This window comes from Leuresthes tenuis, unplaced genomic scaffold (assembly GCF_036924035.1).
Source record: "Leuresthes tenuis unplaced genomic scaffold, fLeuTen1.0.hap1 SCAF_14, whole genome shotgun sequence".
In the NCBI taxonomy this organism is placed as follows: Eukaryota; Metazoa; Chordata; class Actinopteri; order Atheriniformes; family Atherinopsidae; genus Leuresthes; species Leuresthes tenuis.
Window position 1 is genome coordinate 2,263,827 of NW_027325368.1, and position 16,223 is coordinate 2,280,049.

Genomic DNA, 16,223 nt, shown 5'->3' on the forward strand with positions numbered 1-16,223 from the left:
AACAGGATGCACAGAACTTCTCTCTGATCCAGTCCCAAGATGTTTTGAAACCAGTGAGTTGTGTTTAATCCAAATTAGTCCAATTCATATGAAGCCGGTTTAAAATGTTCATGTTCCCAAGCTAAGAAAACCAAACCCTCGATCCAATCCCCGTCCTGAGCTGCACGAGGCGACTGTGGAGAGAAAAAACTCCCTTTTAACAGGAAGAAACCTCCATCAGAACCAGAACCAGGAAGGGTCCATCTGCCTGGACCAGCTGGGGCTGAGAGGACAGGAAAGAGGGGACAACAAGCAGCGTAACACCAGGCCAGAGACACCTGCTGAGAGAGAGAAACACAAGTTAATGACAGCAATGATGTCAGAGGGAGGAGAGGTGCATCATGGGAGCTCCCCCAGCAGGCTGGGCCTATAGCAGCAGAACTATGGGATGTTTCAGGCTCACCTGAGCCATCCCTAACTATAAGCTTTATCAGAAAGGAAAGTTTCAGCCTGATCTTAAAGGTAGAGAGGGTGTCTGCTTCCTGAAGCCAAACTGGCAGCTGGTTCCACAGAGAGGGGGTTTGTTTACTGTCTCTGTGGCAGGGAACCACAGAGTCTGTAAATCTCTACAGAAACTATTAGGATTTTACAGAAAAGACGGCAAATGGACCTAAAAACCACACAAACTCTATTACAGATGGATAGATGGTGTCTGTCAGAAAATATCTTATAAAGACAGCATATGACTTCTGTGAAAAAATCCTCCCCTTTTCAATTACCTGCTAATTTAAGCTGTTGAGTCTCCCACTAAATGGTGGCTTCCCATCTAATTTAAATACTCAGGTAAAGTAGAGGCACTGAATAGTAGCTGTACTGTCAGCAGATGAGTGCCTCCACAGTTTAGTTTAATGCTGAAATATGGGGTAATTCAAAGTAAAAATGGTCACATTCACCTTCAGGTGAAGCAGGTGTGATTATTTCTCGCTGGTGTTTTAAAACTTTCCTTCTCTCACAATCTGCGCGGACGTCACTTCCCTGCGGTGTCCTGTCCCCTCCACACAACCCATTTTCTGCGGCCTTGCTGCGTTTTGTAGATTGCAGTTGTATCTGAGGTGTGCATGCGCGCGCGCGCGTGCGTCAGGGGCGTGGAGGTGGAGGGGAGCGTTGCATCCCCTCACGTTAGCAGCCTGCCTGTCCTCTCCGCTCTCCTCCTCAGTCCGGATCTCTTTGTTGTGGTCGCAGCTGACGCTGTCTCTGCGCGCCGCGCCTCCCGCTGAACCGCTTCGTTACCGCGCGGAAAAGCAGCGCCGGAGCCTCCCGGTGGTCTGCACGGGACTCTGCACGAGGAGGATTTCTGCGTGCGAGACGCCCGATAGATTCACGCTGTGGTTGATAAATCTGCTGAAAAAGACGCGGAGCTTCGGTGCAGAGAAAGGACGAATGGCGGGGATGCTGCTGCTGCCTCCCGTGCTTCCACCCTGGACATATCGGACCGCCTCCGAAGCTTCCTAAACGCAGAATCCGACAAGAAGCTCTCTGCACGTCCCTCCATCAGCCCCACAGAGCCGTGCAGCGCTCCGCTCCAGCCTTTGAGCTCTCTCTCTGCGGGACACAGCGTGAGGCAGCCGGGCTCGTTTCTCCTCTCAGTTAGGATTACGACAAAGTGTCCGCACGCGTTTTCACCTGAACACAAAAGATTTGTGCGCCGGTGTCTGGAGGTCGGATCGTCGTCATGGTGCCATCGGGTGCTGGGAGGTGTCGCTGGCGTCCCGGCGGGGTGCTCCGGTACCTGGTGTCCGCCTGTCTGCTGTCTCTGCTGCTCTACCTGCCGGAAGCTCGGGCGTCTTATTACCCACAGAGCGGGGAGTGCAAAGGCAAAGGGAAGGAGTGCACAGGTAAGACATGCTGCCGGTGCGCGTGTGAGTGCGTAAAACAATCAGTTTGACATAGTCTTAATACAGTTCACGGATCAGTGCGCAGTTCCAGGCTGCAGCAGAATCGGCATCATGAGTGTGATATTCCCTCTGGGACGCCTGATGCCTTCTCTGATATCACTTTTACTGCCTCTGCTGCTGCTCATGTTGAGTTTTCAGTGACCTTTTCATGTCATGAGGTATCACAGGAGGCTAATTATAGTAGCCTGTATACTCTATCAAGTGTCTGTATCCTTATTGGCCTGTTTGAGCTCCATCAGCTGACTGAAAGAGGAAGAATCCCGTTAATAATCCTGCATGTTGGTGGAGATCAACATGAGAGCTGCAGCTCTGTAGGGACGTGGCATTAAGTTTTTATTGCATTGTGTCTGCTCTGTGTTGTATATGATGTTGTTATGTGCTGCACTGGAGGCTCCTGATCATTTCCTTATTATCTGTAGTGACTTTACAAGGATCAAGTGCTTAAAGGGATCCGGTTCATCATCATTAAGGTTCTTATAAAGCAAAAACCCTGAAGAAATGCGGGCTCTGGGAATGTTTCACTGCAGGTTAACATTTATATGGGCTTTAAATGAGTGTTTAAGAGCAACATCACAAAGAACAAAGTGCAGAAATGTCAGTTTCAAAATGGATTCTTTGTCTGAAAACAAATATGTTTGTTGAAGATTCAGTTTGAGACCGCAAAGTGAAATTAAAGATGGTTGCTCCTGCAACATGGAAAAAAACATTTAAATAAAAGGAAACCGATGTTTTTACCCTCTGAAAGGAATGTTGACATGTTGTTATGACATTTGTTTGAAATAACTGTATATAAGTCCTTATCCAGACCTCATTTCCTTATATTTTCCACTCAAGCAGCCAGACTTGCTTTTATCTTTAAAAGTCATCTTGAGCAATAGTTCTCCAGCTTTCTGAATGTATTTCAAAGTTTTCCTTTGGACATTTTCTGCTTTTTCACTCATCTTCAGTCCTTGTACCTGAGCATTTTCAGTGTTTTTTCTTTGTTCAGCCACTTAACTCTGAGCTATGAAGCATTCAGGCAGAAAAAAGGCTCCTAACTCAAGGGATGAACCAGTGTTGAGTCGACACAGAACAGACAACTTAGCAAAGAAGCCATTTTAAACTGGATCTTTAGGCTCTTTGTTACCAGCAGCCTGTCACAAAGACACATCATTTGTTCCCATTTCTTTAGCTGCATCTATGAAAAACAGCAAAGAAAACACAGTTTGACAGACAGAAAATAGGATTTCTGCAGCAACAAGGTGATTCCCAAAGAGCTATTAGCTGAAAACTTGGCATATCTCAGCATGGTGTGCAGTGAGTCCTTAAAACATTTGAGGAAACTGGACAAGTGGAGGACAAAAGAAGAAGTGTCAGGCCTAAAAAACTATCTCCAGCAGATGAACAGGATCTGAAAGTGATGTCCTTAAGAAAGAGGAAAAAATCCAGCTGTGACCTGACAGGACCTGAGAGATGCATCTGGACCTTCAGCTGATCCATCTACTGTTGGCCCAAGCCTCATCAGAAATGGTCTCCATGGAAGGGTGGCTGTCAAGAAGCCGTTCTTAAGGAAGGGAAACAGGGAGAAAAGGCTGAGCTGTGCCAAATGACACAAGAAGTGGACTGAAAATCAGTGGAAATAAGATCTCTCACCCAACAGGTGAGAAGACCATATGTCCTTTGCATAATGATGCAGAAAATCATCCAGAACACGTAAATTAATGTGCTTGAGGAAATTAATAGTGGGAGGAAATGCAAAGGAGAATTAGCAGAGAGATAAATTATTCTATTAATGAAAACATTTAGAATAATTGATAAAATTACATCATTAAAATACAACTTTATGGAAATAAACAGTGGAAAAATAGTCGTTGGTGCAGGTTAAAGTTCAAGCTTCACTGATGCAGATGTAACTGAAAACACAACCATTAGGAGGATTATTGTGGAGCTGTTATGTTATCTATGTTATCTATGAGTAAGTCTGGGCTGTAAAAAGTTCCATTTGGTACGGTTTCAGTCAGAAACCGGTTTAAATCAACGTTTTCTCATCTCATATCAACATTTTTAACCTGCTTTTTAATCTCATGCGCTGTCCGTGGTCCTGAACCACTGTGAACAAGAAGCCTGGAAGCAGGTAACCTGCAGGTTAAAGCCTGGTTGAAAGTGTGAGATATAAATGAAGCAAAAAGTTCAGGGTCACCGTGACGCTGCTGAGTTTCTAATCAGATTGTTTATATAACCCGGCTATAAGGCGCATTAAATTAAACAAAACTCAGATAAGTCAGACTTTATTCAGCTCACTTGTTGACTGATAGCATTGAGTTTGAATCCGCTTTGTAAGCATTTCTCTGAACAGGAGCCATGTTTGGGGTATAGAAAATGAATGAATGAACGCACACACCTTAATGTTGAAGCATAGATCGTATTACTCCGCCAGGCTCCTGGCTACGGTGGCCCGTAATGCTCAATCCATCCAGCAGTGCAGCTTCGCAGCTCACCAAGGCCGTGCTCAAACATTTTGACAGATTTTAGAGCGCCGTGTACCACAAAAATCGGTTCTACCGCGCTGCATTTTAAGGCACACTGTCGATTTTTGAGAAAATTAAAGGATTTTAAGTGCGAAAAATACGGTAATTTGCTTCTTCCATCTTCTTATTTTCTGGATTTTCCTGGTTTGTTAAATCTGTCCCCAAAAATATTAAAACATATTCAAAGTTGCCCTTTAAAAATAACCCTATGTGGACCTTTAAATGATGAAAATCCAGGTTTGTGTGCCCACATTCTGACAACTTGAGTGTGTGCAGTAAGTGGAACTGCTGTCAGTTCCACTTAATGTGATATATCCTGATTAAAGTCGATTTCATTTGCATTCATGTTTGCGTCTTGCTGTATCACCATCGAATATTCATAAATTCATTACACTGTTTCACACTTTTATTAAATATTTAACGGAAAAGACTAGCAGTCATGTAAATGAGTGTTAGCTGTCAGTATGGAAAATCCCACCTCAGCCATGTTTTATTAACGAGGCTCTGAAAAGCCGCCGCTCTGTGTTTGCATTTAAAAATGAAACGTCGTCTTATCAGATGAGCCTAATGTCACATCCTGCAGAGGCAAATGTTCCAAGTCACTAGACAAACCAAACGTCCTGGTTTTTAGCAGAGAAGGTCTAATTCACACCCCCGCCGCTCCGTACATGCTGAACTGAGCTGAGTGTTGATACCAGATAATAATTGACTGCGCAGCTCTCAGAAGTGTTTGTCCACAGAACAGAAGAAAAGAAGGCTTTCAGTGTCGACAAACAGAACAAAATGGCTTTTGGCGCTTTGTTGGAAGCAGCCGGCTGCTGTGTTCAGAGTCTGAAGGGAAAATGCAGCCTTGGAGAAACATCAAGCGTTTATTGCACCCCAACGAGAGAATTAACTGTAAAACATGGTCGGAGTAAAAGGGAAAATGTTGCATTTCTGACGTCAGCCGCTGAGCTCCTGGGGTGTGAAGCCCGGAGTTTGGTTTTCCACTCAAGTTTCTTAGTGACAGGAATGTAGATTTGAGCAAAGACTGTGTGGGACATGAGGGAGAAGGATGGCAGCATTGGATATTCTTTCACTGGTTCCTGCTGAGGTCAAGGATCTTTACAACTCCTTAAGAAAAGGTTCTGCAGACTAACCCACAGAACCTTTAGAAACAGGTTGTTACGAGCACCTCAGAGTGGGAACATCTGTCAAAGCACCCAAGTTAACGAAGAAAAGCTGAGATCTTTAAAGGAAAACTAAATGTAGCTGCTGCTGAACCAGCCGAGCTTCCAGGGCCCCTGAAGGAGTCCTTTCTAAAGGTTTTCAGAGGTCTCTGGTGATGCCAGTAGCAGTCGGTAAGTTTAGTGGCTTTCTTCTTCATGCTGTTATTATCTAGTTTTCTTTTCTTGCTCAGATTCCAAACAACTGAAGTATAAATCTGGACCACAGCTGCTGTTGAAATGTCACATTTCTCAAGCTTCCTAAAAGAAAAATCCTGCTCTCGTTCCCAAAAGAAGACGCAGAGGAAAATGTAAATAAAAATGGATTGTAGTGATTTTCACGTCCAGTTTTTTATTCATAGGAGAACCCAGGAAACAAACGTTGAAAGTGAGGATTTTTTATTTATTTCATGAAAAATACGAGCTCCTCTTGAGTCGCGTCCATGTTTCCCACCGTGTGGCATCTCCTCTTCCTTTAGCAACATCTGCAAACATCTGGAGCTGAGGCGACCAGCTGCTGGACCTTTGGCAGAGGACTGTTGTCCCCTTCCTGTCTGATGGAGGACTCCCGGGTTTTCTCTGTTGTATTTGAAATGTTTTCAGGTGCAGCAGCCGGACTCTTCTGCTACCAAGCTGCAGATGTGGATTAACTTGGTCCTGCTGAAATATTTCAGGCCTTCCCTGAAGAAGGGAGCAGATGCTGCTCTGAAACCTGTTCATACCTTTCAGCATCGATGGAGCTCTTCCAGATGTGCAGGTTTCCAGTTCCAGAGGCACTAATTGGTTGCATCATGTTCCTCCAGCTGTTTTAGCTCCACTTACTTTTCCAGCCTGTTGTTGCCCCCGTCCCAACTTCTCAGGATGAGCTCGTATTTCTCATGAAACAGTAAAATGTCCCACTCAGAGTTGTTCATAAACTGTCTCTGATGAGAACTGTCTATCGACACCAGCAGCAGCCCTCGGTGGGCACGATTATCGGTGAACTGTCCCACCCTGAGGCCCTTACACCGAAGTCATCTTCAGTCAGAAACGGACGTTATTGACGTTCTGTCCTCAAAACGCTGCCAGAACAAATGAGATCAATGAGTGTTTGAAGTCGGCTCTAAATGTTGTGCGTCAGCTCTGTCTTTCACGTGTTTCTTCTGGGTAATTTCATGGCATAAAGAGCTTCTCATTTGGGAGGCTTGTTTTTCTGAAGCCACATATGTTCAGCAGCCCACCCTCCAGCCTTCCACCATATGGGAGGATGTGGTTCGTCTGATGCTTTGGCTGTTAATGATCCTGAAGCCTCCCGGATTATAACGGCTCCATTCGGCTCATTTACGAGGATGAAGGTGTAGGAAAATGTTTCCTTCCTTTGATTTCTTTGTCCAGCAGGTAAAGCAGTCTTTCTTAGACTTTATTGACTCAGATGCACATTAGGATTTAGATGCTCTGGATATTCATTTCACTTTTTCTCAGCTTGGTGGTGAAGGAGAAGCTTTCAGGTTCCTGCTCCATCTTTGTTCCAACCCTCACCTGTGCTCACAGATCTGGGTTCTGACCCAAAGAATGAGGTCGTGGCTGAAATGAAATGGGGCGGGGTTCAGCCTTAGAGATAGGGGGAGGAGCTCCATCACCTGGAGGGAGGAGCTCCACCACCCGGAGGCAGGAGCTCAAACATCTGGAGGGAGGAGCTTCACCATCTGGAGGGAGGAGCTCCACGATCCGGGGGGAGGAGCTCCACCATCTGGAGGGAGGAGCTCCACCATCTGGAGGGAGGAGCTCCACCATCTGGCGGGAGGAGCTCCACCATCTGGAGGGAGGAGCTTCACCATCCGGAGGGAGGAGCTTCACCATCCGGAGGGAGGAGCTCCATCATCTGGAGGGAGGAGCTTCACCATCCGGAGGGAGGAGCTCCACCATCCGGAGGGAGGAGCTTCACCATCCAGAGGGAGGAACTCAAACATCTGGAGGGAGGAGCTCCACCATCCAGGGGGAGGAGCTCCACCATCTGGAGGGAGGAGCTCCACCATCTGGAAGGAGGAGCTCCACCATCTGGAGGGAGGAGCTCCATCATCTGGAGGGCGGAGCTCCACCACCCGGAGGGAGCTTGGAGTATTGAAAGGATGACTTTAGGTGGTTTACCTGCTTTGGATGCCTCCTGGTCGCCTCCCTTTGGAGGTTTTCCAGTACATCCAACTGGGAGGAGGCCCCCGGGGCAGACCCAGAACTCACTATATGTCCCTTCTGGCCTGGGAATGCCTCGGGATTCCCAGGAGGAGCTGGAGAGTGTCGCTGGGAAGAGGGATGTCTGGGTTTCCCTCCTGGACTGTTTCCTCTGTGGCCCGACCTCAGATAGGCGGATGGCAGTGGATGGATGTTCTTCTCAGCCACTCATCAGGCTGGAACTCAGTGCCACACTCTGTTCATTTTCTGTACAGTTTAGATGCAAAAGTGCACATTGAATAAATGATGAATTATGTGAAGCCTCAAAACAGAAGAAACTGTGATCTTCCTCATATGAAACTCTCAAAAGATTTAGGTCTTCTTTTGTCTAAGACTTGTATTGATATGTCATTATATTATATCTGACATTATATCAGATGTATTGATATGTCATTATATTATATCTGACATTATATCAGATGTATTGATATGTCATTATATTATATCTGACATTATATCAGATGTATTGATATGTCATTATATTATATCTGACATTATATCAGATGTATTGATATGTTTTTCCTTCTCAACATCTCGCTACATGTTGAGAACATGTTAAACCTGTTAAACCACGAGTTTGACACATTATTTTGAACCATTTTTTCACTTTCTCTCAGACATGTTTCTTCAATTTGAATGATTATGGCGTCAAATTATAAATACATGTCTGGGGTTGGAATTGTTCTAGGATTATGTTGCTATCTGGTGCCGTAATATAATCATTTTACAGTGGAGGTCTTTACACTTTGGACAGGTGCAGTAAGCTAGCAGCACCATCCCTCCAAAGACATTTACACACTAGTTAGCCACCTCTAATTGGTTGTTTTCACTCAGGCACGGTGGATTCCTGCAGAGAGTGGAATATTAGCAGAGTTTATAACCTGTGACTAAAAAGGTCCCCGTTATTTGTACAATGAGGTTACTTGCTGCTCCTCTCTTCTGTGGCGCAGCTGCAGTTTCTGTAATAAATCTTTTGGGAAGGTTTGGCTGGGTGTGCAGGTACAGATATGCAGGGAAAGAAGTCTTAAATCAAGCTCCAGATCGGTCCTTTTTTGCAGCAGTGTCACCTGAAAACATGCCGGTGGTGTAAATGTAGGCCTGCTCTTGTATCTCAGAGGGAAATGACAGCAGAGATGGTCGGTAATTCATCGCCGTCACTTGGCCGCCATTCGAGCTTCAGCTGAATCAGGTTTTATTCCAGGTCAGACGGGAAGGAGCTCACTCACTATCTCCAAGATAAATTAAATCACACTGTATAATTTGGCTTTTAAACACCTCCCTCCTGGGAGAGCCTTTCAAAGTCTTCTGCCTCGCCCGACGGAGCACGCTCAGTGGTTCATGCATGTTTGCCAGGAACTGCAACATGACAAATGTACTTGGGGAAAGTGTAACTGGAGTGATTAAATTTTCAGCAGCCGCTCTGACATAAACCAGGCTGTGGATGATTATTGATGTTCCGTCAATGTTGTTTATGGTTTACAGTCGGACCGTTTAGCTGGAGCTCTCATCCAGAGAAGCTCATGATGAGAACAACAGCCGCTCCTGCCAGGCTGGAGGGATGAGGCTGGTGGAGGCTGAGGTGTCGCTGTGAAGTCTTGTCAATAAAAACAATGATGTAAAAGATAATCATTGATGGTAACCAATAGAATATCATAGGATGAATGATTTCTACTAATTTCGCTTCTCTATGGAGCTCAGAGAGTAAACATTGTTGTTAATAAACAAGTGAGTGAATCATCTCAGTGAGGCGTAGATCTTTGTGAAGAGAAGAGCTAGCTGTGGCTAATGCTAATGCTAGGTGGGCGGGAGCTAAGACTTGGATTCACCGAGTTGGTTTGGTGTCTTTTTGCAGTTGGTTAGGGTCTTTTTCTGATAATTTTGTGGTTTTTGTGGTAGTTTTAATCTCTTTGTATCGATTTGCAGTTGTTTTGTGCATCTTTGTGTGTTTTTATTGGTGTTTTTTTGTCTTTTTCTGTCACTTTTTCACCTCTGTGCGACTGTGATCATTCATTTTTTGTCTCCATATCGAGAAGAGCTAGCTGTGGCTAATGCTAATGCTAGGTGGGCGGGAGCTAATATCTGGATTCACTGAGTTGGTTTGGTGTCTTTTTGCAGTTGGTTAGTGTCTTTTTGTGATAATTTTGTGGTTTGTGTGGTAGTTTTAATCTCTTTGTATCGATTTTCAGTTGTTTTGTGCATCTTTGTGTGTTTTTATTGGCGTTTTTTGTCTTTTTCTGGCACTTTTTCACCTCTGTGCGACTGTGATCATTAATTTTGTGTCTCCATATCGAGAAGAGCTAGCTGTGGCTAATGCTAATGCTAGGTGGGTGGGAGCTAATATCTGGATTCACTGAGTTGGTTTGGTGTCTTTTTGCAGTTGGTTAGTGTCTTTTTGTGATAATTTTGTGGTTTGTGTGGTAGTTTTAATCTCTTTGTATCGATTTTCAGTTGTTTTGTGCATCTTTGTGTGTTTTTATTGGTGTTTTTTGTCTTTTTCTGTCACTTTTTCACCTCTGTGCGACTGTGATCATTCATTTTGTGTCTCCATATAGTTTTATCTGAATATTTGTGCATCATTCTCTCTAGTTCCGTGCATCACATTTTGTGTATTTCATTTTCTCTTTGTTTGTTTTGAATCTCCTTGTGTATTTAAGGTGGTATTTTTCTGTCTTTTTGTGTATTTTTCTGGTCGTGTTCATCTCTTTGTGCTTGTTTTACGTCTCTATTGCAGGAGCCCCGTTCCTGGATGCTTAATGAAAATGTTAGAGTCAGAGTTTGTTGTAACGTGGCTCAGCGTAAAAAGAAATGCAGCTGCATCGTCGGCCCTTTTATTGACTGATTGATGCTTGGCATCACCCACAAATATTTATAGAACTCTGAAAATAATCACACAAGGATTAATTTTGGGGATTTAAGTCGGTTCGTCGAGTCTGCTGATGTTGGGTATTTTGACTTTTAGGTGAAAGTGTTTGTTTTTGCTGTTTAACAAGCATTTAATATGCGGTAATGAAGCAGAAACAAACGGATGACAAACTACAAGATGCTCCTTCTGCTTTCTGTCTCCTTGCATGAAAACAACCCAAATATCAATTTATTCACAGCACAGCAGCGGAAACAACATTAATCATGGTTTTGGCAGAGACAGCATTCCACCTCCACAGTTTTACATATCAGGCAATTTTAAGCGTTTCCATGCAGAATCTGCTGATTGATGACACGTCTGTTGTTCCATAAACACAGTGACAGGCGGCAGTGGGAGTTTCTCAGATTATTGCACTCAGGATTTGTTGTTTTAGGGTTTCTGCACCTCATAAAAACAGTTTTGTCCATTGAAGAGATTCTTAATCATCTTCATGTACAATCACAGTCAGACTAAGTGTCTCATTGTGAATTTATAATTACGCGTCAACATTTAGCCAATAATCTGAGGATAATGTCTGGCAGTAAATGAGTCATTTTTCATGACAGTCATCCAGAAATCATCCTTGATCCATAATAAACTTACATCTGAACAGGAATAAAACTGGATTTGCTTACATTTCGAATGTATTTTTAGGAACATTTACAGCTTGATTTGACAGTGATTTTGTCTTTGATGCTAAAGCTTTTGAGAACAGAAGGTTTGTCAAACCTCTCTGAATGAAAGTCCTAATTTTAAGATCTCAAATGATCATGACAGCAGAAACTGGAGACGTGACGAGTTGAATAATGCCTTTTGTATTATATTTTAAGCCTTAAGAGCTATGCCTGATGTGAATTAAACATGAGGATGAAGACTGAACTTGTCAGACTGTTCAACTAATAACAGAAATATCCAGGAAAACTCATTTCAATGACTTCCTGGAATCACGGATGCTAATTTTTCTGTTATTAATTCTCATTATTTTTATCTTTTTGATCTTTAAATCCTCAGAAAAACACATAACATTTATCTGCACATTGTCAGTACCACACATGAAATATAAAAGCCTAATTTCATCCCATCATTTGATAAAGTTCTCATCCCTTCTCCCTGTTGTCGGGGCTTCTTGGATACTTGAAGCCTTTGGGATCTTTTTTAATTTCTCCAGGACTCACTCAGGGTTGAACCAGGCACTACAAAGCGGGTGCACTTCAAATACAGTCCTTCCAATTTGACTTTCAAATCTTCAAAGCACTCTCTACCCCCCACATTATCGGCAGGGAGTGCCATTTTTTCTATGTCTTCATTAAGAAATTCAGATGTAGCAGCATGGTTGTGAGTTAGTGAGTTGACCTTTTGGAAAGAACAACATGAAGACCGAAAAAACGTAGTTCAGAAACAAAAGGAGACACTTTAAAGCTTGTTGTTCCCCAGGAAAGAGCCTTTACAAATCTAAGTGACCACAAATAGTCTTGTGTTCTAGGAGTAGAATGAATCTATTTCATAGATTAGGAGAAGCAATAGTAGCTGGGGGCCCAGCAGGGGGCAAACAGACTCTTGGAAGAAGCAAGGAAGAAATCCAGGATGTATTTAAGTGGAGGGTGGGGCCCAGGTGAGCCTTTGGAAACCAGGTGGCCATTTCAGCCGAGTTGGCCTGTTTGGACTGTTTTTGCTGGCATTTTTAGTGACTGTAGGACTGTTTAAGTGAGTTTTTCTGCTGAATCTGCTCCTGTGTCTTGTCCTGCCTCCACCTCTGGCACCCTCTATACTTTCATTACCTGAACCAGGGTTTGAATCCCCACCCGATATAACTGGTGTGCAGCTGGTGAGATTTAGCTTAGCTTGTGCTTGTGGAAGAAAAGATGGTTGTTGTGGTGTGAGGAGCAGTGACGGCTGGCATTAGGGGGGTGACTTTCACTGTCTGGCCTCCTGGAGTCGTGTTGTGGGCCCAACTCCATAAAACCCTGATGAAAGGAGGTTCCCACCTGACCTGGGATCCCTCCAATGACCTGTTGGTCAGCTCTGCTCACTGGTCTATAAGCTATAAGGATTATAGGGATCAGGAGGTTCTTCATTAGGTACTGAGCCAGTATTAGAAGGTTAATTGTTGAATTTAGGGAGTCTGGTTCATCTTCTTTGGTCTTCTTCCAAGTTTCTTGTGTTTACTTTGAATAGTGTTCAATAAAGAGAAGCTCATCAGTCATGTTCCACAGGTTTATCCATATTCAAATGTTCTGTTAATCATTTTAAATCGAGCATAAAAAAACTGTTAATGAGAATTTTTAGGACATTATTGAACAAAATGACTTGTTTCATAGCAGAATATAGAAGTTTCTGTGCAGTTTAGCCCAAAGTTTGGTCTTTGAAACCCTTTTCTTTATGAGGTTTATGAGCTGAAGTGAATTCATTCAACTGATGCATCATTTGAATCATTTGTTTAATGTACCCTGTTGATGTTGTGCTTCACACCGAACTGAACATGAATATGGGCGTCACTGTATGTTCTGGGAAACTTTTGGTCATTTTGTGGACATTCTACAAACTGAAGTTAGTTGATAACTGAAGGAAATACTCAGTAGCTTAGTGAATAATATAAAATATGTGTGGGTTTGCTGCCTGTTAGCAGGCAGAGACGCTGTCTGTCCTCCTCACTGTTGGCTGTTTGCTGCAAATGCTCCAAACAACAAATGCATTTCAAAGCCTTTTGAGAGCATTTTTTCTGAAAATCTGGAGAAAACAGGGACTTTTCAGGGTCTTTACGTGTGGAGACATGAAGCATTCAGACGGACCCTTTGTCAACAGACCCTCCTTTGTTGTACATCTGCTGTCTTTTTTCAGGTAGCTTCAAACAGTGCAGCAGCACCGGAGGAGAAGAGGCTGCGAGAACAGCACATTAATGATTAATACTTACGAGCATTTGGGTTGATCATACTACCCTTTACCACAGGAGAGGCGGTGTGTTTTAGCCATGCAGCACAAATCTATGGAAAGAGATGGCGGTTCAAGCTCCCAAGAGGATAAACCTTCCTCTCTGAGGTGGTCTGACTTTCATATATTTGAGCTTGAACCAAGTTCCTGAGCTGTTGGATGGAGGCAGTCGAACCTTCAGAGTTCCCAGAGGATGAATCCTGTTATCTGTATGTAACTTTACATTCATGCCCCCCCCCCCCAAGAGCATCTTTTTACTTCACAAGGCAAACTCAACGGGACTGGATTTATGAAGGGATACCTGCAAATTTAACTCCCAACGAGGGTCAGCTGAGTGCAGAAGCAGGAAATGCAACAAAGTTAGCAAAGAGACATGGAAAACATACTAAAATCTTATTATGTTAAATATATTTAATATATTAAAACATATTAAATGTAAATATTGTTCATGTCATCATCCAAGTCTTATCCAAGTAAATCATTTGGAGATAAATATATATATATCTATATCTATACATATATATCTATATCTATATATATCTATATCTATATCTATATATATATATATATATATATATATATATATATATATATAGATATATATGTATATATATAGATATATATGTATTTATTACAGTCATATTGAACAATTGGCCTTATTTGTATCTAATATTTGCAGCAAGACTGAAAGTCTTTGCAAGGTTTGTTCAGATGTTTCGGCCACTTTGTGGAGTTCATATCTTTGTCGGGTTTTATTCCAGCATCAGTTTATTCTTTGTCAAAATAAGTGACGGAGATAAGTGACGCATGTGAGCTGGAAGATGTCGAGAAGTCAGGGTTAGAAGAGAGACAGATTAGTTTAGCCTTGCTGATATTGATTCAAAAGCCTCTCCTGCTTCTTGGCATTTAATTGAAGCTCGTGAACAAAACGTGGCCTGAAGTCGAGGTGTTATTTTAGCCTGAGAAACGCCATCTGCTCACTGAAGAGTTACAGAAATCCAGAAATAAAATGCTTTGCAGATTATATTACTTTCTCTTTGTCGGTTCTTCTGACGCCGATCCTCTCCAGCCGAGAAAGAATGATCCATCGATCAGTTTTTCCAGCTGAGTTCAGGGCAAACCAATTATCTGCAGCGTTACAGGGCGACAGGCGCTTTTAATTGTCTTTCATGAGGTAATAAAAGGTGTTTGTCAACTGGCTGGATGTGGACTTTCTAAATCTGCTGTGGCTCTTGGAGTTTAATTAAGCCTGGAGGATAAAACGCACCATAAAGTCAAGGTGCTCTTTGACTGAAACCACGGCTGTCTGTCAGAGGGAGCCTGCAGACGTCAGTCTGTTCGTGCGCTTGTTTGTGGTCGGTTGTCATGAAAACGGAGGACAAATTTTATGGAGAGAATATAAAAGCTTAAATGATATCCGGACACTTTATTTTATTGTTTCAGTGACATTGAATGGTTAATACTGTAATTATGGAGCTGAAAACTAGCTTCAGACAGGAAGTCTTATGTTGTGGTTTTCTTTGAATAAACTAAGGAAGAACCGGGTCGTGCTGTAATTAGAGACATATGAGGAAACCACAGAACCACCCACCGGGATTTACCCCCAAACATGGGTCCCAGTGGTAGTTTGGGTCTGTATAGATCATCATAAGTTTGTCAGGTCATTGAAACCATGAGAACATTCTTCCATGGTGGGATCAGGAAACTTTCCCAGCTCGTAAGAAACTGACCCCCCCCCCCCCCCCAATCCTTTATCATCACATTTCTCTTTAGCTTGTTCTATCAAATATTAATAAAGTTGAATAAGAAAAATGCAGATGAGAATGATGTTTCTGTATTTATCAGACGCTTTTATCCAAAGCGACTTACAAATGAAGATATAACAGCTTTATAAAAAGCTAACAATAAGCTAACAATAAGCTCCATAGAAGGAACCCAGGAGTCCGACTCTGTCAGAGGGGACAGAGTAGAGATAGGGTGCAGGCATAGAAGGAAGAGCAGAAAGACTTTATTATTCACGTTTTAGCTGTTATTTGGTTCATTTAAGTGCAGATGTTGTCACAAAGGCGCATCATCAACCACATCATTGTGAAATGTTGGTTGACAAATCCATTTTTAGACAAAATGTGACCTTTTCTTGTAGAATTTTGGCTAATTTTCGGGTCCTACTTGCACCGAGGATTTTCTTTTGGGTGCCAGGATTCTCAATATTGACCTTAAAGTCAGAGTAAAACTGAAATAACTCCAGAAAATGTGTTATGAACTATTCGGTCAAGCATAGAGTTTCTGTTTCTGTATTTATCAGACGCTTTTATCCAAAGCGACTTACAAATGAAGATATAACAGCTTTATAAAAAGCTAACAATAAGCTCCATAGAAGGAACCCAGGAGTCCGACTCTGTGAGAGGGGACAGAGTAGAGATAGGGTGCAGGCATAGAAGGAAGTGCAGAAAGATAAAGTGCAGAGATAGAGGGGGGAGGGAAGTACAAGGTAAGTGCTGGGATAGGAGATGCTCTCTGAAGAGCTGGGTTTTCAGGA

General features: G+C 42.9%; 1 protein-coding gene across 2 annotated transcripts in view; it reads left to right on the forward strand.

The window, feature by feature from the left end:
* The first annotated feature begins 1,048 nt into the window (after positions 1–1,048).
* Positions 1,049–16,223, forward strand: part of tmeff1a (transmembrane protein with EGF-like and two follistatin-like domains 1a) — a 109,834-nt gene continuing 94,659 nt past the window's right edge. Inside the window, exon 1 of one of the 2 annotated variants that reach the window (XM_072363432.1) lies at positions 1,049–1,874. In XM_072363432.1, the coding sequence (XP_072219533.1) occupies positions 1,712–1,874 (163 nt within the window). In that variant the 5' untranslated portion in view covers positions 1,049–1,711. The remainder of the gene's footprint in view (positions 1,875–16,223) is intronic. The other variant, XM_072363434.1, reaches the window with a different exon arrangement.